The sequence below is a fragment of the Lepisma saccharinum genome, chromosome 4, assembly GCF_977018435.1.
Source record: "Lepisma saccharinum chromosome 4, izLepSacc3.1, whole genome shotgun sequence".
In the NCBI taxonomy this organism is placed as follows: domain Eukaryota; kingdom Metazoa; phylum Arthropoda; class Insecta; order Zygentoma; family Lepismatidae; genus Lepisma; species Lepisma saccharinum.
In genome coordinates this window covers 73,016,380-73,044,189 of record NC_139232.1, presented here as the reverse complement: position 1 = coordinate 73,044,189, position 27,810 = coordinate 73,016,380, and the positions used below count along the sequence as shown (strand labels likewise).

At 38.1% G+C, this 27,810-nt stretch overlaps 2 protein-coding genes across 2 annotated transcripts in view; one reads left to right on the top strand and one right to left on the bottom strand.

Moving 5' to 3' along the window:
• Positions 1 to 681: 681 nt before the first annotated feature.
• LOC145986972 (histone-lysine N-methyltransferase SETMAR-like) lies at positions 682 to 1,290 on the top strand. Its single transcript, XM_083121436.1, has one exon. The coding sequence runs from the start codon at positions 682 to 684 to the stop codon at positions 1,288 to 1,290; it is 609 nt and encodes a 202-aa protein (XP_082977562.1).
• Positions 1,291 to 9,571: 8,281 nt separating this feature from the next.
• Ssl1 (general transcription factor IIH subunit 2 Ssl1) overlaps positions 9,572 to 27,810 on the bottom strand; it is a 32,786-nt gene continuing 14,547 nt past the window's right edge. Inside the window, exons 4-8 of the mRNA XM_083121717.1 lie at positions 25,714 to 25,842; positions 25,039 to 25,212; positions 17,334 to 17,587; positions 11,976 to 12,234; positions 9,572 to 10,052 (exon numbers count right to left, since the gene is read on the bottom strand). Coding sequence (XP_082977843.1) covers positions 9,909 to 10,052; positions 11,976 to 12,234; positions 17,334 to 17,587; positions 25,039 to 25,212; positions 25,714 to 25,842 — 960 coding nt within the window. The 3' untranslated portion in view covers positions 9,572 to 9,908. The remainder of the gene's footprint in view (positions 10,053 to 11,975; positions 12,235 to 17,333; positions 17,588 to 25,038; positions 25,213 to 25,713; positions 25,843 to 27,810) is intronic.

Below are 27,810 nucleotides of genomic sequence, written 5' to 3'. Positions count from 1 at the left end.
GTGATCACTTCTTGACCCTCTTTAAACCTTTGAAACCACTCAAACACTTGCGTGCATGATAAACACTCATCTCCGTACACTTTCTTCAACAAACCATAAGTTTCTGTGGCAGATTTTTCGAGTTTCATAAGAAACTTTAAATTGATACGCTGTTCTACTTTCATACTGACAGAGCACAGATGTATGGTTCACTTCGTCCACAGGCTACAGTGGAACTGAGCGCCACGCAGCCTGGGCAATCACACAGTCGATAGGCAGTATATCACGTTATACACTCATGCACTGCTTGACCTTGACCTGCTTGTCGTTTGTCGACAGCAAAATCAATCCAGTTTTTTTCTAGCCACACCTCGTATTTCGAACAAGTGTTCTCGGGTTACCAGCCAGGTTAAATCTATGTTGGCTTCCAACGTTTCAAGCGCATACATTGCGCTCATCATCAAGGAATATAGAAGTGGAAACCAGTGTAGAGTTAAATACAAGGGTTGGAACTTAAATAGTGGCAACACTGCTGTGGAGACACTATGCAATGGAATGTAGTAGTGGCGCTGATAGCACACGTTGTTGACCTACCTACCTCACCTCCGAGCAAATGGACTCGCCCGTCCCACGTCACAGGCAGGCGCACAAGCGACGGAAACACAGTCACTTGTGAGGGAGCGGTCTAACGTGAAGGTCACTATGTTTTCCAAACAGGAACAACGGAGTTGGATCAAGATTGAATGTGCCAGAGGTCGTACAGCACGACAGTGTCATCAAGGGCTTCAAGAGGCGTGCGGGGAATCGGCATTGCCGTACAGAACAGTGGCACGGTGGGTAAAAGCCTTCAACGAAGGTCGGCAAACTGTGGCAGACATGCATCGGGCAGGTCGTCCTAGCGTCTCTGAAGAAGAAGTGCAAGCTGTTGCCGCGTTAGTGGACAGTGATCGAAGCATGACGATTCGTGAGCTCGTCCACGAAACCGGATTAGCGCATACGACTGTGCTTCGCATCCTGAAGGAACGCCTGGGCATTCGCAAAATTGCATCACGATGGGTTCCGCATGAGTTGATGGAAATTCAGAAATGGATGCGTTACGACGCTGCTCAGACGCACTTGGGGCGCTATGAGCGCGAAGGTGAGGCTTTCTTACGCCGTATCGTAACACTGGATGAGACATGGGCCAGATCTTACGAGCCAACACTGAAACGCCAATCCAACGAATGGCGTCATTATGGGTCGCCGCGAAAGTCGAAAGTGAGTCAGAGCCCCAGTGGTGAAAGTTATGGTGATTCTCGTGTACGACTGTGATGGTGTTATCCTAACGCATTACATTCCTCCACGGCAGACTGTCAATGCCCAGTATTACTGTTCATTTTTGGAGCATCAACTGCGACCAGCTTTGCGAAAGAAGCGGTGACACTTTCTGCGCAACCCACCCATCATTTTGCACGACAATGCACGGGTGCATACAGCGCAAGCTGTGGCTGCTCTGTTCGGTCGATGGGACTGGGAAGTACTGTTCCATCCACCATACTCCCCGGACTTAAGTCCTTGTGACTTTGATTTGATTCCGAAGATGAAGGAACCACTTCGTGGCATTCGCTTCAGAACTGTTCCAGAGATTCAACAGGCAGTAGACCGCTCCATTCGCACCATCAACAGAACAGGCTCTGCTAACGGTATACTACGCCTTCCACATCGCTGGCAACGGGTTCTACACAACGCTGGTGACTACTTTGAAGGACAGTAACAGGTACAAACATGTAACTCTTGTGTATCGGTTGTGAATAAATAGTTGCCACTATTTAAGTTCCAACCCTCGTATATGACAATCATTGGGTGGAATTTGGATTCTGTCTTCTTATTGGCTCGCTCTGGATCCTGGTGTTCTTATTGGCTGCAGCTTTGTATTTACGGAGGAGCGAGTTCCAGGCGTGACTGAGATAGAGTACCACGTCCCTGTTGAGATTGGTGCTTTCTTGTGATATGGCTATGGCTTCTTTTACTTGTCGGTCCTAGTAACCGGCACATTTGGCTATTATTTTGATGTCAGCAAATAAAACCCTGTGTCCCTCTGTGATGCTGTGTTCTGCAACTCCTGTCTTTTCTCGTTGGAATAATATGATGATGCGCTGATGTTCGTTGCATCGTTGTTCAATGGTGCATCCTGTTTGTCCTATACATGGTGTCCCAAACTTGCATGGAATATGGTATACTCCTGGAATCTGTAGCTCCAGGTTATGCAAGTGTGGGACACCATATATACGAGGGCCACTATTTTTATTTTGAGCCTTGGCAACACTGATTGAAGTTAGGCGCGATTTGACGTTTGCACGGAATCGTCTGGCATTATTGACCATAACGTACTTCAAATGTTTTGTCAATAGCTTGATTTGTGTTGTTTATGTTGCCTTGGAGATTGCACGACAACAATAAAATCGAATTAACTCGTGAACATTTTCGTGCGATGATTTCTTACAATTTTCGACGTGGATTATCAAGACAAGAGTGCATCGATCAACTTACTTCCACATTTGGTGATGAAGCCCCATCCTTTGCCACTGTGAAATGCTGGTATAACGAATTTAATCGTGGCCGCCATTCGTTCACTGACGAGATTCGCGAAGGTCGTCCAAAATCAGTTGTTGTTCAAGAAAACATTGATGCTGTGCAAAACCTAATACTGCAAGATCGTCATGTGACATACTGTGACATTGAAGCAACCATAGGCATTAGTTCCACCACTAACTAACTAACTCCCTAGCCTTCTTAAACCTGAAGGTTCATGGCTGCAGCAACAAAGGCCTTCCATCTTTCCCTATCTTGAGCAAGTTCTATATTCTCTTTTACATCCCTACCGATTTCCCTTAGGTCCATCTCAACGTTGTCCCTCCATCTTCGTCTTGGCCTTCCTACAGGTCTTTTACCATCAGGTTTCCCAACAAGAATCCTGTAAACTCCTCTTTCCTCTCCCATTCGTGCCACATGGCCTGCCCACCTAAGTCTTCTTGATTTAATTATTCTAATAATATCTGGACATGAATACAAATTATGTAACCTTCTCCATTCACCTGTCTCCTCATCCCTTTTAGGTCCAAAGATTTTCCTAAGGATCTTATTTTCAAATACTCTCAATTTATGTTCCTCTTTTAATGTAAGGGACCAAGTTTCACATCCATATAATACTACAGGCAAAATTACTGTTTTGTATATTATAACTTTTAGTTTCTTAGATATTAAACGAGAAGACAAAAGTTTATGAAGAGAGAAGTAACATGCATTTCCTGAATTAAGCCTACTTTTTATTTCCTCTTTAATATAATTTTCATTTGTTAATATTACTCCTAAGTATTTGAATTTGGAAACTGGTTCAAACGAGTTGTTATCAATAATTAGATTTTGATTATTACCTAACACTTGGTTTCGGCCTGTAAGCATATATTTAGTTTTCTCTTTGTTAACTTCCAAACCTATCTCTTTAGCAGTTCTGAAAAATATTTTAGCATTATTCTTAATTGTATTCACATCATCCCCCAGTAAGTCTACATCATCTGCATATGCTAACAACTGAGTCACACCATTTAATTTTAGTCCTTGTTTAGATTCTTTTACCTTCCTAACAGCATATTCTAAGGCAAAATTAAAGAGCAATGGAGATAATGCATCTCCTTGTTTTAACCCATCATGAATTGTAAATTTGTCAGACATATTAATACCCATACGAATTTTACTTTCTGCTTCACTGGTGCATATTTTTATCATACTAACAAGCTTCTTAGGTATTCCAAACTCTACTAATATATTATATAATTTATCTCTTTTGACCGAATCATATGCTTTTTTGAAATCAATGAATAGCTGATGGACATTTTGATTATATTCCCACTTTTTGTCAAGTGTCTGTCTGATGTGAAAAATTTGATCTGTAGTTGATCTGTTACGTTTAAATCCACATTGATAATCACCTATAATTTCATTAGCATATGGGGTTAGTCTTGTTAAAAGAATGTTAGATAATATTTTATATGTTGTTGAGAGTAGAGTAATTCCACGGTAATTATTGCAGTTCATTTTATCACCTTTTTTAAACACAGGAACAATTATGGATTCTTTCAACTGTTGAGGGATTTCTTCTTTATTCCATATTAAACAAATTAATTTATGAATTTGACATATTAATGAATTTCCACCATATTTAATTAACTCAGCTGGTATTAAATCAATGCCAGGTGCTTTGATATTCTTTAGCCTTTTAATAGAATCTTTAACTTCAGTCAAGTTAGGTTCTGGAACTAAAGGTTCTGCTGTGTGGACTTAATTTACTTCTGATTTATCGCCTACATGGACATTTAAAAGGTCATTAAAGTAGTTCTTCCATCTATTTAGAATATCGCTTGGGTCAGCTAGAAAATCACCGTCTTTATCTTTTATCAAGTTTACTTTAGGTTGCCACCCCTTTCTAAACTAATTTACACCTTTATATAAATCTCTGATATTTTTATTTTTGCTGTTTGTTTCAATTTCGTTAATTTTGCTTTTCAAGTAATCTCTTTTTTTACTTCTAAACGTACGGTTAACCTCTCGCTTTATTCTATTATAATTGTTTAGATTTGTATCATCACAGTTATTTAACCACCTAAGTCTAGCCTGATTTCTTATTTCTATTAGATTATGACATTCATTATCAAACCATGGCTTACATTTTCTCGGTTTATGGTATCCTATACTTTCTTTAGCTGCTGATTCTATTGCATTACGTATGTGCTCCCAATTCTTATTTATGTCTGTTTCATTTATATTTTCATCATCATTTAAATCCTGCAAAACATCAAATCTATTTGACAGTTTAATTTGGTAATCTTTCTTAATTCTTTCATCAGTAAACTTTCCTGTATCAAATTTTAGAACTTTTAGATTTTGTTGCTTATGATTTATCACTGAGAGTCTTTCTCTTAATTTAGCAATTACTAAATAATGGTCACTGGCACAGTCAGCACCTCTATGTGTACGAACATCAATTATACTAGTATGCCTTCTCTTATCAATGAGAATATGATCTATCTGATTATGAGTTTTACCATCTGGAGAAGACCAGGTATATTTATGGATATCTTTATGTTTAAAAGTGGTACTTTTCACAATTAAATTCTTTGAGGTTGCAAAAGTAATCAATCTTATACCATTACCATTACTTAATTCATGAAGACTTTCTTTACCAATCGTGGGTTTAAATGTCTCTTCTTTGCCAATCTGTGCATTACAGTCACCTAACAGAATTTTCATATCATACTGAGAAAATTTATCAAAGACCTGTTCTAACTCTGTATAAAAATCATCTTTAGTATTATCATCCTTATCTTCCGTTGGTTAAAATAATTTTACACCACCTACCCTGTAAAACTGCATATTATATCCTATCATTAATAAATTCTACTGTTTTAAGAGCCGAGATAATTCTATTATTTATGAAAAAGCCTGTTCCAAAATTATGATTTTCAGTACCACCATAGAAAAATGTATAATTTTTAGTTTTACAATTCCCTTCTCCTGGCCACCTAACTTCCTGGCCAGCTACTACATCTAATTTATACTTAACTATCTCATTAACTGTACACTGAAATGCCCCAGGCCGGTAAAGGCTCAGAACATTCCAGGTGCCTAATTTAATATCCTTATTCCTAACTTAGATCTTATCCTTAGTCCAGGGACCTCCCAAAGTAGTCCCCACCCGGAGATCCGAACGGGGGACTATTTTACCTCCGGAATATTTTACCTTGGGAACATCCATGGCCTTATATTGCTGTTTCTTGACATTTTTTTTTTTACAGGGCAGAGTTGTCAGCTCTACGCCTAACCACCAATATGAATGGAGGAACTACTACACAAGACAAACACAAACACATTGGACAGCACAATTACTACACAAGACGAACACAAACACATTAGACAGCACAACTACTACATAAGACACACACAAACACATCACAACTATAACACAATATAAACACAAACACGCCACAACTACTACACAATATAAACATAAACAAACTACACACCACAACTACTACACAATATAAACATAAACAAACTACACACCACAACTACTACACAAGACAAACACAAACAAATTAGACAGCACAACTACTACACAAGACAAAACAAACATACTAGACAGCACAACTACTACACAATCATACTAGACAGCACAACTACTACACAATCATACTAGACAGCACAACCACAACACAAGACACATACATACACATCACCGATACTACACAAGATAAACAGAAATACATTAGACAGCATAACTACTACATAAGATAAACACAAACACACTAGACAGCATATATAAAATATTACATGATCATTTAGCTGTGAGAAAGGTATGTTCTCGTTGGATCCCACACAATTTGACAAAAACTCAAAAAGACGATCGCATCAATTGGTGCAAACAAATGCTCAATAAATACAATCGTGGTGCTTCAAAAGACGTATATAAGATTGTAACAGGTGACGAATCATGGATATATGCATATGAGCCGGAACGTAAACAGCAGTCGACTGTATGGGTGTTTCAAGATGAACCCAATACAACAAAAGTTGTTCGCGCTCGAAGCACATCGAAACAAATGGTCGCCTGTTTTTTCAGGAAAACTGGTCATGTGGCAACTGTGCCTTTAGAGGAACATAGAAAGGTCAACTCTGAATGGTACACAACAATTTGTTTGCCAGAGGTCTTCGGTCAAATACGGAAAACAAACAAACGCCATCGGATCATTCTTCATCAAAGACAATGCCAGCTGTCACACATCTCGTCTAACAACCGACTTTATGAATAGTCAAAAAATCGAATTGATGGGTCATCTGCTGTACAGTCCTGATTTGGCACCCAATGACTTCTTCTTGTTCCTGAATGTCAAGAATAAATTGCGTGGACAACGATTTTCGTCGGCGGAAGATGCCGTTGATGCGTTCAAAAACCATATTATGGAGGTGTCTCAAGGAGATTGGAAAAACTGCTTTGACAAATGGTTCGAACGAATGCAAAAGTGTATTGCCCATAAAGGAGAATACTTTGAAAAACAATAAAGCAGTTTTCAATGCCAAATTCCTGTTTAAATAATGACCCTCGTATAAGCCAAACAGGATGCACCATTGAACAACGATGCAACTGTCATGTTGAGCAATCATGAGCAATTTTCTTTTCAGAAAATAACAAAAAAACTGAAACAAATAATTGAATATCGCAAGAGACAGATCTTTTTGATGGAGCTATACTTGAACCAAGATAAAATAAGTTTGGGTGCTTTCAAGCCGATGGTACAGTGTCTTGAATACGTAGTGTGGAAAACGGGACAGTTCTGCATTTTCAGGCGATTCCTCTGAATTGTGATCTGCTAGAGGCGCGTGTGTTGCTCCCGCTATGTGGTATTCGTCTGATTATAATGGAAGTAAATTGAATTTTTCCTGCAACGTCTGATTCTTTTACATGAAGCATTTCTATGAATGTCATAATTGCTATGATATTTGGTACAGTGGATGTGGAGATATTAATGGACACACTAGACAGTCGACCACGTCCTGTTATCGTGACTTTCATTAATAATACCGAAGAAAATATACGCGTGGAATGCTCTTGGTAACTAAAATTTTTGTGTATGAATTAGCTTCATTGTTATCATTATTATCATCATCGTTTCTTTTAAAGAAATACACACGGAAGCATTTGTATTTTTGATATTTACTGTCTTTACTTCTGCTTGAAACTAATCACGGCGATGATAATAATTGATGATTGCATGAAACAACAAAGGGAAATCCACAATACTCCCTTAGTGCCAGCGACACAGGAAGTTCACACTGATGTGACTAGTGACACAGACACTTCCAGAGTGTAATATAGCATGCATTGCGCATGAGGGTCCAAACAGCAAACAGTTCAGATGTCGTATTTGAGTGCTGCTTGTTACTTTGGTCAGAAAGCTCCTTAAAGGAAGGGTACTCAGACGACCGAAGCGACGTGCCACAGGGTGAGTTCCAAACGAAGTGACAAGCGACATTATGCCTTCAGTCTATTAGAAAGCGTTTGCTGCTAATTATGCGGACAACAGATCTAGGCGAAGAGATAAACCATGCATTACAACAACAGATCTAGGCGACACGATAAACCTCGTGTTACAACAACAGATCGATGCGACATGATAAACCACACATTACAACAATAGATCTAGGCAACATGATAAGCTGCACTTGTCACTTTTTTCACTTGCATGTTGCTCAAACTGGGATATTTCCTCAATAGCTTGCAACGTGTTGACATGGTTTGTTGTTTGCGCATCCGCGATGCAATGAGTGTCTTGCTTTAGAGAGATTGCGCACCAAAGCGACAAGCGACATGCAACACATATCGCGAGAATTTCACCAACCAAATGCTGTTCGTCATGCTGCTATGGTCTGAAACATTACTCTTCACTGGCTTGTTTCCAAGTGACATGTGTTGTGTGTCCCTTTTGTCTGATAGCTGCCTTGCACCGAAGGACCAATGTCACTTTGGTTTGAAATCCCCGTATCGTTTGTCGCATGCTGCTTTGGTCTAAAACCTCCTTCAGGAAACGGTGCAGTCAGAGCTTGTGTCGCTACTATTCGAAAGACTGCATTGATTACCGACTGCTTGCTCCCAAGCGACACTTGTGGTTTGTCGCCTCGGTATGAAATATCTCTCAGGATTCTATTTATATTCTAATAACATAGAAAAATGAACTCTAGTACACAATCCAACAACTAACGTCCGGAATCACATTGCGATGTTTCTTCTTGTGTTACGCATGCTATTTATTTATTAATTTTATTTTACTTTTCTTTCCAAATTAATGCCATTTCGTGACTGCAAATCACTCCACAAATATAACTGTTTCCATCAATTCACTTACCATCTTTCAAGACAAACAAATCTACACAATATATTCCAAAAACTAAGTAAGCCACATTACTTTCATAGGAAAATTAGGTGTGGTACTGATCGCAATGCCATCTATGTTGTCATCCATCTCGGGACCCAGTTTCTTGGGTCGTTTTCCACACTACATATTTAAGGCGCTGTACCGATGGCCTCCAACTTTCTAGCAAATAACAATACTGACAATTAAAGAGCCTATAGAAACCCTGATGAAGTGAATTCAAATATATTAACTTATGTTGACTGCCTCTCGTTTTCTTGTTATGCAAGGATCAACAAATGGCCCACAAATGTTGTTATGTATGCCCTGTATATATATAAGGAATATAATTTTCTCAAGTTACTATACCAAAAAGCTTTCACTACTAAAATTGCTTCTAAGCAGGAGTCTATCCAGAAATTTCAATCTGAGAGGGAGTTGTTAGGTCTTGTCTACAAAGATATATACAGGTAAATTTGGTGCCAAAATGACCATAAATTGAGCTTTTTGTGAAAAATTTTGGGAAGAAGTGGTGGGAAATATTGGGGTGTTCGGGGTGCTAGTGCAAGTGTTGATAAATTACTGTTTCCAAGTAAATAAAAGAAGTTGCAATACATAAGTCATGAAATAATGTAAATGCAGTACTTTGCATGATTTTTTATTGTTTCCCACAAATTATCAGCTTTATTTTATTCTGACATTAGGGTCAACATTTTGTATACAAATTAATGAAAAATGCAGTACCCATAAGTTTGTTTCTTTCTGAAGATGTGAAATACTGTAGTCCTGGGTGAGCAAAGGCAACACACTTTTTATACTTATTATTCACAATGTATACACACACTGGTTTTTCCATGGAATGTGTTCTTATTGCTTAAGTGTTTTCAAAAAAATGTTAGGAAAACTCCTCTCCCATCATTCATTTATTCACTATGGAAATAGCGCTCTTCAACATTACACAAAGCCTCAATATAGGGAGTTAGCACTTCAAAAAGGAATCGACACATCACTTCCTAATAAATGGAACATCTGTTGATTGCTTGAACACCCTGGACAAGTGTGGAGCGTGTCATGAATAAAGATATCACAGTCCAAGCAAAAAAACTTTTTGCAAGTTCCACAGTGGTACACCTACAAGAAAAGCATTTGTTAGAATTGGTAGTATTCACTCAAGTACAATAGTGACCAATTTGAGTGTCACGAACTGGAAGCAACTGATCAAATAAAATGTTTCTCACATTAATATTTTGTTATTATTGCGTAAACTTCTGGTAAAAAGTGAGGATATGCTGTATATACTAGGGTCGTTCAACACTGACTGAGACATTTGTGTATAAAAAAGTGGTAAATAGCTGGAAAATTATAAAACTGTCAGAGGATGTACCTTCATCCTTCGTGAGTATTGCACATTGGCCCCAATGTAGTTGGTGCATGCCCAGTAGTGTTAGCAAAAATGGAGGCAAGTAGTGTGTATTTAGCTGTGGAGCAGCTGCGTATGATCCAATTCCTTGTGAAGGATAATCTGAAGCCACATGAAATTTTGAGAAGATTGCAACCACAGTATTGGGAACAAACGAAGTCATGGGCAAGAGTGTATGAATGACATCAACACTTTGGCGAAGAACGCTACATGCTGACAATGAACCGCATGGACACATTTGTCCCACTGGGACATTGAAAGGTGTTCTTTATGTGATTTTTTTTGGGAAAGGCTCATGATTAATGCCCAGTATTCCTGCACATTGATGAAGGGTGCCGTATGTAATGTCATTCGTAAGAAAAGACCGGAGATAATGTCTGAAAATGTTATTCGTCACCATGACAATGCACGGCACCACACGGTCAATTTGACAGCAACAACTCTCCAGAAGGGTTTTGTTCCATGTTCTCACACTCTGGACTTAGTTTTGTTATTATCAGATTTGAGCCACTTAACCCCAGAAAGCTAACACGTCATCTGGCAGACTACGCATGTAAGGCCGTTTTCTTGTTTCACCCCCTTCCAATTAACTCTTCTGCTTCTCACCCCGTCTACCTTCATTTGGGTCAGAGAGACTGACAGGGAAGTATTGGTGCCTTTTTACAAGCATTCCTTCATTTTGATTTTAACGGTTTTTAATTTTGTGTAGTTTGGCAGACAAAACGTTAGTGTGTACATACACCAAAACTTCCATAACAACTTCGTACAAGTTTGCTTTCATCCTGAATGTGGAAATTCAAAAAAACTAATGTAGATGCTCAGCAACAACAAGGAAGGAAAATTTGTGCATTCTGATCCTCAAGCAAGAGGAGGATGAGCAGATTTTTCTGCTGCCGTTGATTCAAAGATGTGTCGTAAACATCAGTCAAAGTGTTGTTTTGAGTGCACACAAGACTTATAAAAATGTAATTTTGCATTCCTGCCATGCTATTCATGTATTTTGGACTATCTATGGTAGTAAATAAAATAGTTTTTACAAAACTTAGGCTGTGTTTTAATTCTAAAGAAATCAAGTAGTCCAGCAGATGAATGGTTAGCTTTAACGTTTGGCACAGGACACATTAGCTTTCCAGGGTTAAAGAGCATATGAGAGGGAAGAAATTCAAGACAGAAGAAGCATTGACAAAAAAATGTCCTGAAGCATCTACTACAGTAGTCAACTTCCTTCTACGCCAAAGGACTCAGGCAACTGACACAAAGATGGCAGCAGTGGCTGGATGCTCATGGAAATTCCTTTGAAAAACTCACATAGTTTGGTCCAATTTTGTCCTAGAATGACCCTTGTACTCAAGTACTGCACACTCATTTTGCTTTTTACTAAGAATATTGTAAAAAGAATGAAGGTGCACAGCTTACATGGGTGTAAAGCCAATGGATTACATTTTCTCTAGTATTGCAAATTGGAGATATAGATTTCTCTCTCTTTCATATTTCGAAATGTAATCTGACAATTGTTAATAAAAAAAGGAATAGTGTATGAACTGGGGGAAAGTGCAATGTACTATAATATAGAATCAAATTGTTTTATCAAATAGACATTTAGTCTATACATAATACATTGTAGTGTACCTTACCTGCTTATCCTGATCTTCAAATTTTTTCTGGCATCCAAAACAGTGCCTGGGAATACTTGGTACATCCTTGACATTGAATTCCTTGAAATTTTCCACAGGAAACAAATGATGATAAGATCTTGCTAGATGAGGGGCTGATACTAATGTCAGTCCACAGGCCCTACATTCCACAGGCAATTCACAGTACTTGCTACAACACTGAGGGCAGTAGTATCCTGCACTGTTTAATCGGCTCTCACTGTCAGTACTGTCTATGTGACTGAAAAAAAAAAAGATTATACTTAATGAATGAGTGTTTCATGTGCAGTTTGATAGCAGAAAGAATAAAACTAGGAATGGCCAGATGCTGGATACTTATTTATCACTGATTTACATATCTGTCCTCTGGATTATTCAAATATCAATGAGCAACAATAAATAAATATTTAGATTATCTACTGTATTCAAAATAAATACTATAAATAATAATAATAATAACCCATGGCATAATAGCCTGTAAGGGTCTGTGCCTACCTACTGACTACCAACACACAACCAGTTACAGGGTGGCATGTGGTCATTGATTGATTGAATTTGAAATTGTGGATGTGTCAGCACTTAGGCTATTTTGCAACCATTACATTATACGGGGTCCAGCCCCTCACCATAACAAAAATATAACTAATATAACATAACTATAATTCATGTTGAGGGGAATAAACAACGCGGTTAATAATATAAGACATAAACGAGTTACTAAAGATATATCCAAGAAACTTACTTGTAAATGTTCTATTAATTTCGGTTGCTTCTGCCACCATCCACTTGGGAACTCGATGCTTTACTGTTAGGTTGACTTTCGGTTTCTGTTGTTGCTTCCTTGACTACCATTAGGGGTGATGCTGTAGCCATTTCGTCTGCTGCATGCGATGGGTTTGAGCTGTTGTAATAGCGGGAGCCGAACATGATGAGCCTGACCGCTGTCGATATTCAGCTCGTGCGGAAAGTGCATAATTGCATGCGTCTCTTTGATTTTGGTGTCAATTAGGGTATGTGAGAGTGTGCCTAACTGAAACTTTTTGGATCCTGTGTTTATTGAACTTGAGGTGCCTTACTAGCCCGGTAGAGGGTTGGGATTTTTTTGTGTCTGCTAAATGCTGTTGTATACGGTCGTTGACAGATCTGATGGATCTGCCAATGTAGTGTGAGTTGCACTCACACTGGGTGTCATATACACCTGGGTTGTCTAGTGGGGAAAGCAATGATCGATCGCTTGTGTTTGCTTAGGGCACTGGCTATTTTGTTCGTTGGTTTGTGTGCGAGTTTTATGTCATATTGTTTCAAGGTCTTGGCTAGGCGGTTGGATGTAGTCTGGTGGTAAGGGAAGGCAATCCATTTAGCTTTATCACTGCTGGCTGGGTAGAGTAGGTTAGGTTGTCGTACTTGCATTTCTGCTTTGCTGCACCATGTGGAGAGTTGATGTACTGTGTATCCATTTTGAAGTCCTATGTCCGTCACTATGCTAACTTCTTCCTTCAGATCTTCTTCACTTGAACAGTGCGAGAAAGCTCTTCTGTAGAAGTTAAGCCATACATTGGCTTTATGCTGGGGTGGGTGGTTGGAAAGGGAGTGGATATACTGGTTCCCTGCCCCTGGTTTTCTATAGACCGTGGTGCTGAATTTGTTGTGCCTCCTTTCGATGGTTAGTCTAGGAAGTTAAGGATGCATTGGTTTTCCCGTTCTATTGTAAATTTCAACCTGGGGTGAATGTTACTAAGTTTTTCCATGAGCAGATCTATTTCATCTTCCCTTTTGTAAACGACCAAGGTGCAATCTGCATATCTGCCATATCATATGTATCGGAGTTCTGGTGAGTGAAGAATATCTTTTTCAGCTAGGTGCATGACAATGTTTGCTATGGGAGCGGACAGGGGGTTGCCCATGGCCAAACCTTCTGTTTGTATGAAACACTTGTCTTGAAATTGAAAATAGTTGTGCCTGAGGCAGATTTCCAATAACTTGGATACCTAAGACACTTCCACTGGTGAGACCTTATTGGCAGAAAGCCATCTTTCCACTGAGATGAGGGCTAGGTCGATTGGGATGGAGTTATACATGTCAACTATATCTATGCTGGCAATTTTGGCATGGTTTTGCAAACTTGTCCTCAACACCCACCCATCTCCTGCCATAGCTTATGGCATTCCAAAAATGCACAAACAGAGTATTCCGATGCACAGGGTTCAACCAACCAATGGTGGCTAAAAAAGAAAATATCTGAGCATAATCACAAACTGACCTACATTTTCCGAAACAGCACAGAAGCCAAAGAAATAATAACATCAATAGTACAAGCCAACCATCCTAGCAGTGAAGCATCGAGTTCCCAAGTGGATGGTGGCAGAGGCCACCGACATTAATAGAACATTTACAAGTAAGTTTTGCGGATATATCTTTAGTAACTCGTTTACATCTTATATATAACTATAATGTTGGAGGACTAAAATATTCTTACCTGGGCTAAAAGCTGAGGCTGTAAAGGGGCACTCAGCACGTATGAGGACAAAACACAGGACAACGCACACACAGCCCTACAGAGGATTACACTGGCTGTAGGTCCAGATGCAAGTCTCTCATTAGTCTGCAAAATACAGTACACCCAGTTGTTACGTAGCTCCTCAAAATTTCCCCATGATAGTGGGTGGTCACCGGTCCCATACACAGGCCGAAATCTCAGGAAAACTTGTTACACCCCCCCCCCCCCCCCCCCGGAGAATTGAACCTGCACACGTCCCATAGCTGGAGCCCAAAGCATGGCCATGGTGAGGGACTTAAAATTAATAAGTCAAAACTATAACATCACTCGTCTGAATTTCTTAGTAAACCTTAAAAATAATATTTTGTGATGTATAACAATAACTTCTCGCCGATTTTTCGCTGGCACTTCTTTACCCGTGTGGTATACATCTCATGTGTGTGCCTAATTCAATGAATTGACATTTCTATGCTGGGAGAAAGAGGCAACGTTGATGTCTGTAGTGTTTCAAAGGCAACAACAGATCCCGTTGCGGTAGCACTTGCAGAGACAATTCCACACAGGTAAAACAGCGCCAGCGAAAAATTTGGTGAGGCCAGGCCAGCTCGGTAGCTCAGTGGTAGAGCAATGGCATGATATGTCAGAGACCCGGATTCGAGTCCTGGTCGAGCCTGCATTTTTTCGCTTAAAACTTCTACATAGTACATCTCCTGTGTGTGCCTAATTCAATGAATAAATTCTCACATTGGCAATTAACTTGCAAGAGCTTGTCTTGTCTTATCTGTTGTTGAAGTTCTGTTGAGTTGGGGCACATACAAAGTTTTTTTGTTTTGATTAATAAGACTGTATGGGGAGGGGGGGGGGTATTCCAGATACTGATTAAGCATCAGAAAAAAATGTACACATCGGAGAACCTTCCACTCTTTATGATGTACTAGCAGTAACATGAGTCAACCTCATGATGAGGATGTAATGATAGAATCAGTACATGATCCTTTTTTCTATCATGTTAAATATGATGGTTTTTTAATTCCAATGTAAACCCTTTCTTTATGCAGTTTTAAAGTTAATGTACTAGTGGCTTGGCCTATGTGACTGGAAGCAGGGTTGCGGAAGGCGGTTAATTTTAAAATCCTTTTTTCCTCCATGTCATTAAGGGTGGAAATTTCCAGTTTTCTGATCATTCTTTGGAAGGCCTATATATAAAGGATCTGGCGGAATAGCAGGAATCGGCATTCTAACATTTCTTGGACAAAAGTGGAGACCTTGAAGGTTCTCTTGACGTCGGCATAGAGTGGCTGTGGCTAGCTTCATGGCTAGCGGCCGATCATGCATAAGCAGTCCACGCAATTATTTCTGAATTGTTTGGCGACAATCCAACGTTCAGTTCCTGGAGAATATAGTTATTTTCGTTTAGTGGCTGCGGCTAGCTTCATGGCACGTGGCCAATACTGTATTGAGAGTCCACGTATTTATTCTGAATCATTTGGTGACAAGCCAACGTTCAGTTACTGGAAGATATTATTTGTTTTCGAGCCACTGAAAGAAACCACTCCTTTCTTACCTCAGACAGAGTATTTCATTAATTGGATTATGTCATTTTTTTAATGTGGGGATTATTTTCCATGTAATTCATTGTATATATTTAATCCACAAAATAAATAATTTTTTTTATATATTTTTAAACTGAACGTCTGGGTATCATTGAGAGAAAAGAACTGAGTTTTTCCCTAATATCCATTGTAAAGAATATGGTAGTTATTCTATGTCTTTAATTCGATCTAACCGTTTTGTTAGTTTTGATTGTCTATGCAACTTATTTGCCTGGGAAGTAACAAAAATACGTAACAGGTCGAGCCAAGGCAGGTTACTCTCTCCAGAACAAGTAGAGCAGAAGAAGCATACGTATCAAATGTTTCTTAAATGTAAAGCATCCTTTATAAACAATATAGAGAAAATCATTGTATTGAAAGCATCCATTACCTCCAGCCATGAAAAAATTCAAGACACATGCCTCTGCTGGAAAAGTCACAGTGACAAATCTTTGGGGATGTTAATTGGCTAATAATGGTGCACTTCCAGGAAAAGGTCGAATTGTGAGTAGTGCTTGATGTGATTCACAACTACTGTTCTGCTTCCCAAGTATGGTTATGGCACTAACTATATACATATGGACTGTACTTTTCTATAGAAAAACTAATTTGCCCCCTCAGAATGTAAGTGGCCAGTGCTCAATTCTTTGTGTGTGCGTGTACAATACGGCAGTCACCATATTGGTACCATTTCCAACCATAAAGTTCTGGCAATGTCTATGGGGGTGGACCAATAATATTTTTTCACACACATATACACAAAAAAAATTTTTCTCATATTCCAACACAAGAGTCCACTGTGAGCATAAACTTATGAGGTGTGATTAAAAATTCTAGCAAATCAGTTTCCAAGGATATTACATATTGGAGCAATGCATGAATTCAAATTTCACACTGAAAACAGTCCTAACCAATGCTTATTTTCTCTAGGAAGGAAGGTTACAGAACTAAAGCGTTTTTTTTATTGTTATTGTGTTCATTATAAGAACTACTCGAAATATTGTGGTATGTTCATAAAATGACCATGCATCCATCTAGTTTCACACACACACATTTCTTTCCTTAAAATAAAATAAAATGGTGCCTGCATGGCATACCAATGTGCAAGAAATAAAGGACTGGTCCTAACATTATGGTTAATACTGTGGAATACAGTCTCAGCATTGAAGGGTTAACCTTGTTTCCTGATATTCCAAATAATGACAATTGTATATAATGCAGATTCCCAGTGACTAGTGAAAAATGGCTTACCACATGCACATGGTGAGAGTTCCTTCCTTTCCTTCCAGCACCGAATGATGCGGGAATCCCATTTTAATTAGGGAGGCTTCCAAACAAGTTGCCGCTGGAGATGGATTAACAAACTGCAGAAGCTGGTCCTTGAAATGAGCATCATCCAATATGACCCCAAATTCTCCTCCTGTTTCACGACACAGCATCTTACAAACACGAACTTCTGCAGCCAAACCTATCACTGAGCATCTCACACCTTGCATCTTCAAATTCTGGAAATAATATAAAGTTCAGGAGTTCTATTTATGTTTCAATTTGGTTATTGTACTTTATGTACATAGGTAAGTCAATAAGTAGGTTAGAAGCGTTTATTTAAAAAAAATACTACACTACATGAAACAAAGACTTGAAAACCATTTTTACTTTTCAATAGGGATGGGCCGATATGAAATTTTGGCCGATACCGATAAAGTACCGATATAAAATTTACCGATACCGATATTCTACTGATCCGATATAAAATTAGAAATGATCCATGAAGAATCTGAAATGTTCATTGATCTCCTTAATAAATGTGTGTTTCGAGGAGACTGCAGTGCAAAAGAAGTTTAATATTTAGACAATTACTATTTTAAAAAGTAGGGCATCGAGATTATCCATAAAAATTACAACAAAATGGCAGAATTTTGCACTAAATTATAAGATATTTATCGATATATCGGATCAGTAAAATAATCGGTAATTTTACAGATAAACCGATACACCGATATGCCTATATCGGCCGATACCGATAGAGTAATCTCACCGCTTTATCAGTCCCCTAAAACCTACTGCATAAGTTTTTGGGCTGCTGTCCTACCACAGTTCATCTTCATCATCCGCGAAATGTTTGCCACAACTGTGCGCACACTTTTTGGAAATTAAAACCATCATACATTATGCTGTAGGCTAAACCATGAGAAGACCCTATTGCAGTTGCTATGTTATCTATAGGGTGTTCCGTATCAGATGCCGAATTAGAAAATTAAATAAAAATAGGGAAAATATAATGAAAATAGTTATATTTCACATATATGTAAACAGTAACATCTCCCATTTACGTATGAAAGACAATGTCAGAAATATGTCCACCCCTACTGAGTCTGCATGCATTTATATGTTCCACAAAATTATTGATAACCCTCTCGCAGATGTCTGTCCCAATGCCTCCAAACACCCGTATGATTTCTGCCTTTAGTTCCAAAAGGGTTCGTGGTTTGTTGGCATACACCTGTGATTTTACAAACCCCCATAAGAAGAACTCACAGGGTGTAAGATCACACTCCACCTGACAAAACCAACACCACACAGTCGTTCTCAGCGGATGGATGGATTTCAAGCTCCTGGATTATTCGAGGATTTTCGGAAGGAAACCACAACAAACTAGTCAAAACAATTGAGGCTACATTAATCGGCATGACAACAGATGCCAACATTGGTAAGAACAGGTCTGCCAACCTTGAAATAAAACAATAGCACTAGATTCAAATTTGGCATTATAAACGGAACACCCTTTATTATCACTCTTATGTCAGCTCGAATCATCTCCTTCACCCGTACCATCTCCACGCACACTCCTCGAGCATGGTTGATATTTTTAAACTTAAATGCCCATGCGCGCATCTGCTATCTAGAGACTGCTAACTAAATATCATCAAGTTGGATTGTGCTGCCATCGAATGACACCTTCAGAAACTACTCACTACTATTTTCAGCTATCCCACATCAATTTGACACCTATATACTGACCTACCCTCGTATATAAGAATGGTGCAAGTAACATGGAATCAGGGTGGATAAAAATCATGATTTTTTTAAAAAAATAATTTTTGATGATTTTTTTCTATTTAAATCTGATCTTTTATACACTGCCTTCCAAAAGTTAAGCGTGCAATGCAAATTTTTGAAAGCGTATTTGAATTTGAGTGGCTGAAAATCGCTGCGGATGTAGATGTCAGTTCTTATGTGTAGCTTCCTTTTAGTAAGTGGAGAGTGAAAAATCTGTACCTAGGTGCTTAATCTGTGCTCTTGAAATAGCATAAAAGCGAGGATTTCGTGCAAGAATAATCACACTTTCGTTGAAGACACCAGCATTCTGAAGGGTTTGAGGTGCATTTAAAAGCTGATACGAAATGTTTATAACTGTTGTAGGATTATATTTGATAATATTCGTGTTTCTATGGCTGAAAGAAGACAAATAACAGATAGTGAGCGCTGGCGTGCTGTCGGACGCATTGAAGCAGGAGAGTCAATCATGTCGCTATTTTTTTTGGCGTTGATCATTTGGTAATTTCTCGATTATGGAAACAATTCCAAACAAGACAAACAGTTGCCCGGAGACCTGTGCCCGGTCATCCAAGGGTTACCACCCCCTCTGATGATTGACATATTGCTATAGTAGCCAAGCGGAATCGACGAGCGACCTCCACAACTGTTACATCCATGGTTGCAGCGGCACTTGGTAAGAAAATATCTGCCAGTACAGTGCGCTGAAGGCTCCACATGAAGGGATTGTACGCCCGAGTACCACGTGTTTGTGTTGCACTAACTGTCCAAACCAGAGGGGCAAGATTAAAGTGGTGTCCTCAACATGTCAATTGGACTGTCTCAGATTGGTGCAACGTCCTGTTCATGGATGAGTCCAGATTTGCCCTGGAATCAGATGATAAGCATAAGGGTCTGGAGAGAACGAGGCATATGTAATCAGGCCAAGAACATCATCGAACATCATGCATTCAGAGGTGGCAGTGTCATGGTGTGGGCAGAAATTTCAATGGGATATCGCACAGAGCTGCACATCGTTAAAAGCGGTTTTGTGAGGCCTGCACGGTATCGGGATGAAGTCCTAGACCCCATTGTGAGACTCTACGCTGCAGCAGTTGGTCCTGATTTCCTCCTTATGGACAATAATGCCCGTCCCTATCAAACCAACATCGTTGACGAGTACCTGGAAAGTGAGGGCATTTCTCGTATGGAGTGGTCGGGGTATTTCTCCGACCTTAATCCCATTGAAAACCTTTGGGATGCCCTCGGGTGTGCTGTCTCTGCACGTTCACCTCCTCCAGCCAGTCTCAGAGAGTTGGAAACTGCCCTAATGGAGGAATGGCCATTGCTTGTACCTGCGATGGTTGATCACCTCATTGAAAGCATGGGAAATCGTTGTAAAGTTTGTAAAAGGTTCGGAGTGGTTACATACCATAGTAATGTAAGTTTTATTTTGGTCACATATCAGTTTTGTTTGGTTTGTTTGCCTTTAAACATCCTTATGTTATAACACCATTAAGCCTTGTTTCCATTATTATGAAAAAATATAAATATGCTGACCAAGGCAGTTATTTATTTTATTAAAAACATAAACTAAACTTTTGTACTTGATACAGAGTCTGATGAAGACCTTGCTAGAAGGTTGGAACGTTACGTTTAGTTTATGTTTTTAATAAAATAAATTACTGCCTTGGTCAGCATATTTATATTTTTTCATAATCCTTATGTTAATGACCCAAATATGATGTCATCATATAACTTACAAAAAGTAAATAATTTTTTTCATCTTTGTACACAATTCTTGTTTACTTTAATGCATAAACACATTTGCTACCTTCATGTGCAATTTTGTGTTAATCATTTTTCCATTTTTGTTGATTTTACCATCGTGTGCTTAACTTTTGGAAGCGTGTTTATTTAAAAAAAAATTTAACATGCTTAAAATTTCTGGTATGTTTTTTGGCAGCGTAGATATAGATATGTTTCTATTTTTTCATTTTCTAGTAAACAGTTCTGTAAAATATTTGAACAGTTTGATTAAAGCAAATAAAACATTATATGTAAATATACATTTTTCTGTTTCTGATACTATATATGAACCTACTATGGAAATGTTTGTTGAATGTGTTAATGAATCTATAATAGATAATTACAGTAACTTCTCATCCAGTGAAAATAAAACATTCTGGATGTACTCTATAATTTTAACTTAAAGTATTTTTTTTAAGTGTTTGTAGCTGAATTCTGGCAATTTTTTTAAATGATAGTTGGCAAAATATTAGCTGCCAAGTTTATTTACAATTTAATGATAATGACACTATTTATGGTTTAACATGAATATTTTGCATATTTTTCTACAAAAAATATTGGCTATTTTTGCCTATAAAAATTATTGAATTTTAAATCAAGAGGATTTAACTCTTTCGCTGCGCTCATCGCATTTATGCACAGCACGCCAGGCACCTTGCTCTGCAGAAGTCGCATTATTGCGAGTTCATACTTCCACTCGCTGCGGGTGTCGCATTTCAACAGTACGTCGCTTTTAGTAGCCTTCAGACATCTGTTGATACTATTTGGAACTATTTGAACTTGTAGTTTTTTTATATCCATATGATGTCGCTAATTACGCCTCCGTTTAGAATACGAGCGTTGAGTGCTCTGACATGTCAGTTTCAAATGCATGTTCGAATGTAAACAACATGGCTTCGTCAAGTCGTCAACACTTGTCTGATGATGATGTTACTCAACTGTTGAATCAGAAGGTGAATTAAGTTGTGACGATAATAGCGACAGTTTTTATAAGACTTCAAGTGGTGACAGTGATTGTGTAGTGTCTAATGAAGAATTTGTACCGCCGTCCGTAACATCATGGAGAAGAGTGCAAAGTAGCATTGATCTAGGTGCGGGAAGTTCGACACAGGCAAGTGCTAAGTTACTTGGTGACAGTACAGTATTTAGCACACCATTTTCTTGTTTTATCAAATATTTCCCCCGCTCAGTATTTGAACACACAGCAGAACAAACTGAAGTTTTCGCCACCCAGTATCTTGATACTACTTACGAATTTCCACGCCGCTCCACCACTCTGCGTCATCCCGTGTTTTGAGAAATACCATAAAATCAGGGACTACAGAATGGTTTGCCAGTGCAAGAAATGACTTTTGTAATTTCTCTATAACATATTTTGCAATGTAATTTTTTAAAATTATTCTTTCTAAAAATTTTTTTTTCAAAATTTCAAAATTTCAAATTTTTTTAAAATATCAAAATTTTTCAAAATATCATACCACCAGGGACTACAGAATGGTTTTCCAGTGCAAGGAATGAATTTTGTAAGTTCTCTCTCATATATAACGCAATGTAATTGTGAAAATTATTTGTTTATAAAAAAAATATTTTTTCAAATTTAATTGCGCAGCCAAAGGATATTGTGTGCCAGAGAATTCCGCAGCGAAAGAGTTAAGTGTGTTTACAGTTTACATATTACATTTCCTTTTGTATGAGCTTCACCCCATTTTGTTTCCTTTCTTAGAGCCTAATAAACACTATTAAATGATTATGAGAGTAATGTACTTTCACCAAAAGTGATTCTGATATCTACAAAATCCTTATGTACATTATTCTTTAAATTATTTATTTAAATCAATCCACCTTGCATGGAATTATTACTATTTTAGACAAAGGAGTGATTATGTTTTAAGTCATAAAGTGTTTGATGCCCTTATTCTGATAGAAGATTACATTGCTCAAAGATGGCTACATTACAATGCTTTCTTTATCCCTAGATATTGCTTCAAAAAATGACTCCCCTGTGTGTGTGTAAGTGCTCAGAATTTACAACATGTATGCTCTATAGGAGAGAATATTATTTTGTAACCAATAACTATTTTAAAAATGCATTTATTCCTATTATTTCAAAATCAGCCCACAATACATAAATTTCTACTCTAACTGCCAGTAATACTCATATATCAAATTGAAGATAGTTTGTCCACAATAAATTGTGATAAGCCAATTTATGATAGTCACATAGCACTTATTGCACACATAGATCATTACTTAAATTGGAGACCACAAACCACAATCTCCAGAAGCAAGGAACATCCTTAAATATTATTGGATAAGCAACACCTGCGTTATCCACTTTTGCTACTGACTTTTAACCCTTAGAGGAATGCTTGACAGCCGGTATTTACGCCAAGGACCGCTTGTCACCTATAAGTGACAAGATGCTTTTGCGTGTAGTATCTGACTTTTTGGATACCCTGTGACTCTGATTATGTTTGGATATACATGTTTTGAGTTCTGCATGCATCTCGAGGTATGTGATGAATAATGAGCAAGGTTTAATATCATTTTGGTTATGTGGAGAAGGAGGGTCAGCCCCGAATACCACGTTCTTGTTTTTTTTTTTTTTTTGTTCTTTTTTCGCTATTTTCTCATTTCTGGGCTATGCATAGGCTAAGGAAATGAACCCACGAAAATATTTTTTTGGTTTTCCTTTTCACATGTCAGTGGTAATGAGCTGTCATCCAAGTCGCACGCAGGGGATGGGGGGGGGGGGGTCAAGGTCGCTGAGAGGAGTCACATCGCAGGCACAAATTATTTCGCAATACTTTTGTTCATTCCCAAACAGGGCTCAGCTTGTCGAATGAGTGTTTTCGTCTCTCCTCAACCAAGCTATGATATGCTATGCTATTTTTGGCTTCAGCTATGTCTTTGTCCAGGCCAGGGAAGAGAAATGGGGGGCTGTTTTTCAGGAAGGCGTTTGGAAGGGCGAATTTATTGTTACAGCTGCATTTAGAAGTGGTCGGTTGCGTGATTTTTTGTACGATAATGCCAAACATACCAGGCAATGTGCAGGTACAATTTTACACATTTACATCGCGGGCTGCCGAATGGTGGGCTCGCGATTTTCAAATTTGGTAAAAAAAATTTTTCTTCTTCTTCTAACTGATAACGGAAAATTCTGTTTTTATGCCAAAGGCTTATAGCCTTATGTGTACTGAACAAAACGAGCTATAACTTGTAACTCCAGTGTTCTTAGTTCCTGAGCTAAAAAAAAATAATGTACATGCGCCAAATTTCAAATTTCCCGCTGGAAAAAACTCTGGTGCTTCGCATTGGAAAATATTTTTTTTCTTGAAAACTATCCTGAATATTTGCATGATTTTTTGTATGATAATACCAAACATATCAGGCAATGTGCAGGTACAATTTTACACATTTACATCGCGGGCTGCAGAATGGGGGGCTCACGATTTTCAAATTTGGTAAAAAAAAAATTTTTTTCTTTCTTTCTTCTTCTAACTGATAACGGAAAATTCTGTTTTTATGCCATACTCTTAGAGCCCAATGTTTACTGAACAAAACTATCTACAATTTGTAACTCTAGCATTCTTAGTTCCAGAGGTATAAAAATTTACGAAAAAGCATGCGGAAATTTAAAATTCCCGCTGAAAATGCCTGTCCTTAAGGCATTTACCGGCAAAACACGCTTGGTCATCTAAGGGTTAAGCATTCTCTATTGCAAAAGTTCTCCTACCATAGAAATTTAGATTTTTTCCAGAAAAATATTTTTTTTTTTTACTTTTACATGCAATTTTCAGAAAAAATCTTAATTTCCTGACTTTCACAGGATTTTAACACTGGTAGACAACTTGTGCAATTTCTATGTGTTGATCCATACAAGCAACCTCCACCTATCCTCAAAATTGACCAAGCATCCCTCTCACTTCAGCTACGAATGTCCATTTCTGGCACTGGCTATAGGATGACAATTATTGTTATTTTATAAAATGAATATGCCACTTATCACTTGCTTTATTAAACTGGGAGTGCCACAGAGAGTGACAATAAAACATTGTGGAGTAAATTTTAACTTGAGTAGGAACAGCACAGTAAAGAGCATTCTACTTGCCTGTATAGTGACAGATATGTCTCCAGGATCACAGGTAGTAAGGCTTCCCATTACAACCAATATCTCACGAGTAGCATGTGATGGAAGAAGCTTCAGAGACCTTAAGGCAAGCTCCAGAGCATTTTGTAGAGATGGTTCACCTGAACAAGATGTTTCTGTCAGCGTGTGTAATGCCTGAAAGTAAGACACAAAATAATTAAGTCCTTTATTTGCTATTTCTTCCATTAGGTTCCCCAGTGTTCAAAATGGGGGGGGAGCTAGGTAAGTACTGCTCTCTACAGCATGGAACCAAATTAAATTCTGTTGTCTTACACACTTCTTGCATTTAAAATTATTACTGCATTATTGGTTTATAACCAATAACAATATATGTCTAAAAGTATTTCTTGATAATAGGCTGGTACATACTACCATTAATTTTGGAATAGCTTAGTTTCAGAATCTACTGGAAATTTTTGATAGAAATATGATATTTATGGGAAGGAATACTTAGGTATATTGGGGAGATCCTTAACATCCTCACCGTTAATTTACACTCTGATGTACATGTATATCCACAAAATGACTTAAATTATTACAGAAGGTAGAATTCACATGCTACCAATTAATCAAAATATTTTATCATCTTTTATTCCATCACATGGATAAGCCACATTAAAGTAAATGTCCACTTACCTTTACGTGTTTTCGAGGATTTCCAGCTAATTCACTTATTCTATCTGCCCGTTTGTTTCTTGTTATAATTATTCCCATTTGACTTATGGGATTCTGATCAAAAAATTCTTCAATAAAATCCTCAAGAAGCTGCAACAATAGTGATCAGATTTTAAGATATCTTGTAATCAAAGAGTCACATAAATAAAACAGACTGATACCTATCATATTCATTTTCTGTACAATTCAACTTAAATAATACAGTCCAATATTTGGGTTAATGTCACAATGCTCTGCCAGGATTTACAAAATTCCTTTCAAAACATCATTCATGAGTGATACAAAAAATTCTAACAGACATTTTGCTTGTGAGCTGCTAAATGACTCCGCAAGTCATATTCCTTGTAAAGGACTCTTGGATTGGGTGCTCTTCTGAAAATTACTCTGTGTTTCTTCCCGGCCATGAAGTTCACTTAATCTTATCCCATGTAATTTCTTCCTGTTGTGTTATATGATGGATGTTGTGTACAGGTCCCCCATGCCATGCAACATACCAAAAGTTCAACAAATAATTGTGACTGTAGTTGCTACCACTGACAAACTGAGGTTACAAAATGTGTGGCAGGAATTAGATTACACGATTGATGTCTTCCACATGTGCAAGGGATGACACATCAAGCATCTGTAACGTTCAACTAAAGCTTGTGAGTTTCCACATCTAATGATGTTTTTTTCTGGTGTTTGTCTTGGTCACCTTTTTATTGAGTCCGGACACCTCAGAGAGAATTGTGAATTACTCTGTAATGCTATTAATCAATTACTTGCTACAAGTTGCTAGAAGCATTCTCACATGCAATTAAATAACATGAGAGAGCATCTAATTTCATACATGAAAAGAAGGGAATTAATTAACGAGATTAATGAAATAGTAGCAAAGATGACATTTTGTAAGATTTGGCAATAATTGAACACCCGTAATTCTGTCATTACTTTTATTATAGTTTGTTTTATTCATATATCTAATAATGGTTATTGGAAACAACTTACAATTTAACAAGCCAATATTCTCAAGCATGTGATACTAAATATCATGGTTTGGCTGCTATATGAAACTCCAGATTTAATATTATGAAATCTTAGTTGCAAATACGACACCAGCACCACTGCATATTTCATCTGTCATTCATTTTCAACACTACCCTCTGAAGTTGCTAAAATATGATTTATGATTTGAAGAGCTCGGGTGTAAAACATGGTAAATGACATTTTGGTTATTTTTGAGTTAAAAAGTAAAATGAACCATCCTTCAATTTTCGGGTCGACCTTCTGGGTCGTCCTCAGAGAGATGGTGCTGCAGCTGCAGCTTGTAACCATCTTTAACATTCTGCAAATGGAACTCTGGTCGGAATATTTATAAAATATTCGGTATGGAGTAAAGTGGCAACCAAACTTACTTTAAAATATCTAAATGGTTGAGGCTTTATAATGTAGAAAACTTGGTGCAAACTTTATTGATTGAGGTGGTATTTAAAGTCCACTTTGTGTGCACAGTAAGGCTAATCGGGACTGGACCTACAGTTTAAAGTGGGATCCAAACCATTATATGCTCCACCGGGTACTGAACCCGGGACGGGATGATTACAAGGTGACGACGATACAACTGCATCATCGGGGAGGTCCTTGGTGCAAATTTATCTGCCAGTTTTCATATTAATAGTAATCATAATATCTGTAGTATTTCTTTATTCCATCACGCTATGATGAAAAACCATTACAGACCACCACCTGAAAACAGTCATTGTCTTGCTTAGTTAAAAAAAAAATAACAACAACAAATAAGACTCGACAAGGTGGCATTTTACTGAAACTGTTCAGTGATATACAGATGGGGGACAAAATAATATGAACACCTGTGAAATTAGAGAAAATCATTATGAATATGGGCCTGGACCACCTGTGACTGAAGCACTTTGTATGCGACGTTGGATGGATGCATAGAGGTCATGCACAATGTTTAAGGGAATATGGAGCCATTCTTCCTCCAGAGCAGTCTCCAATTCCAAAAGTGTGGCTGGAGGCGGACTTCGAGCACAGCACACAGTTTGGACTCCAAATATT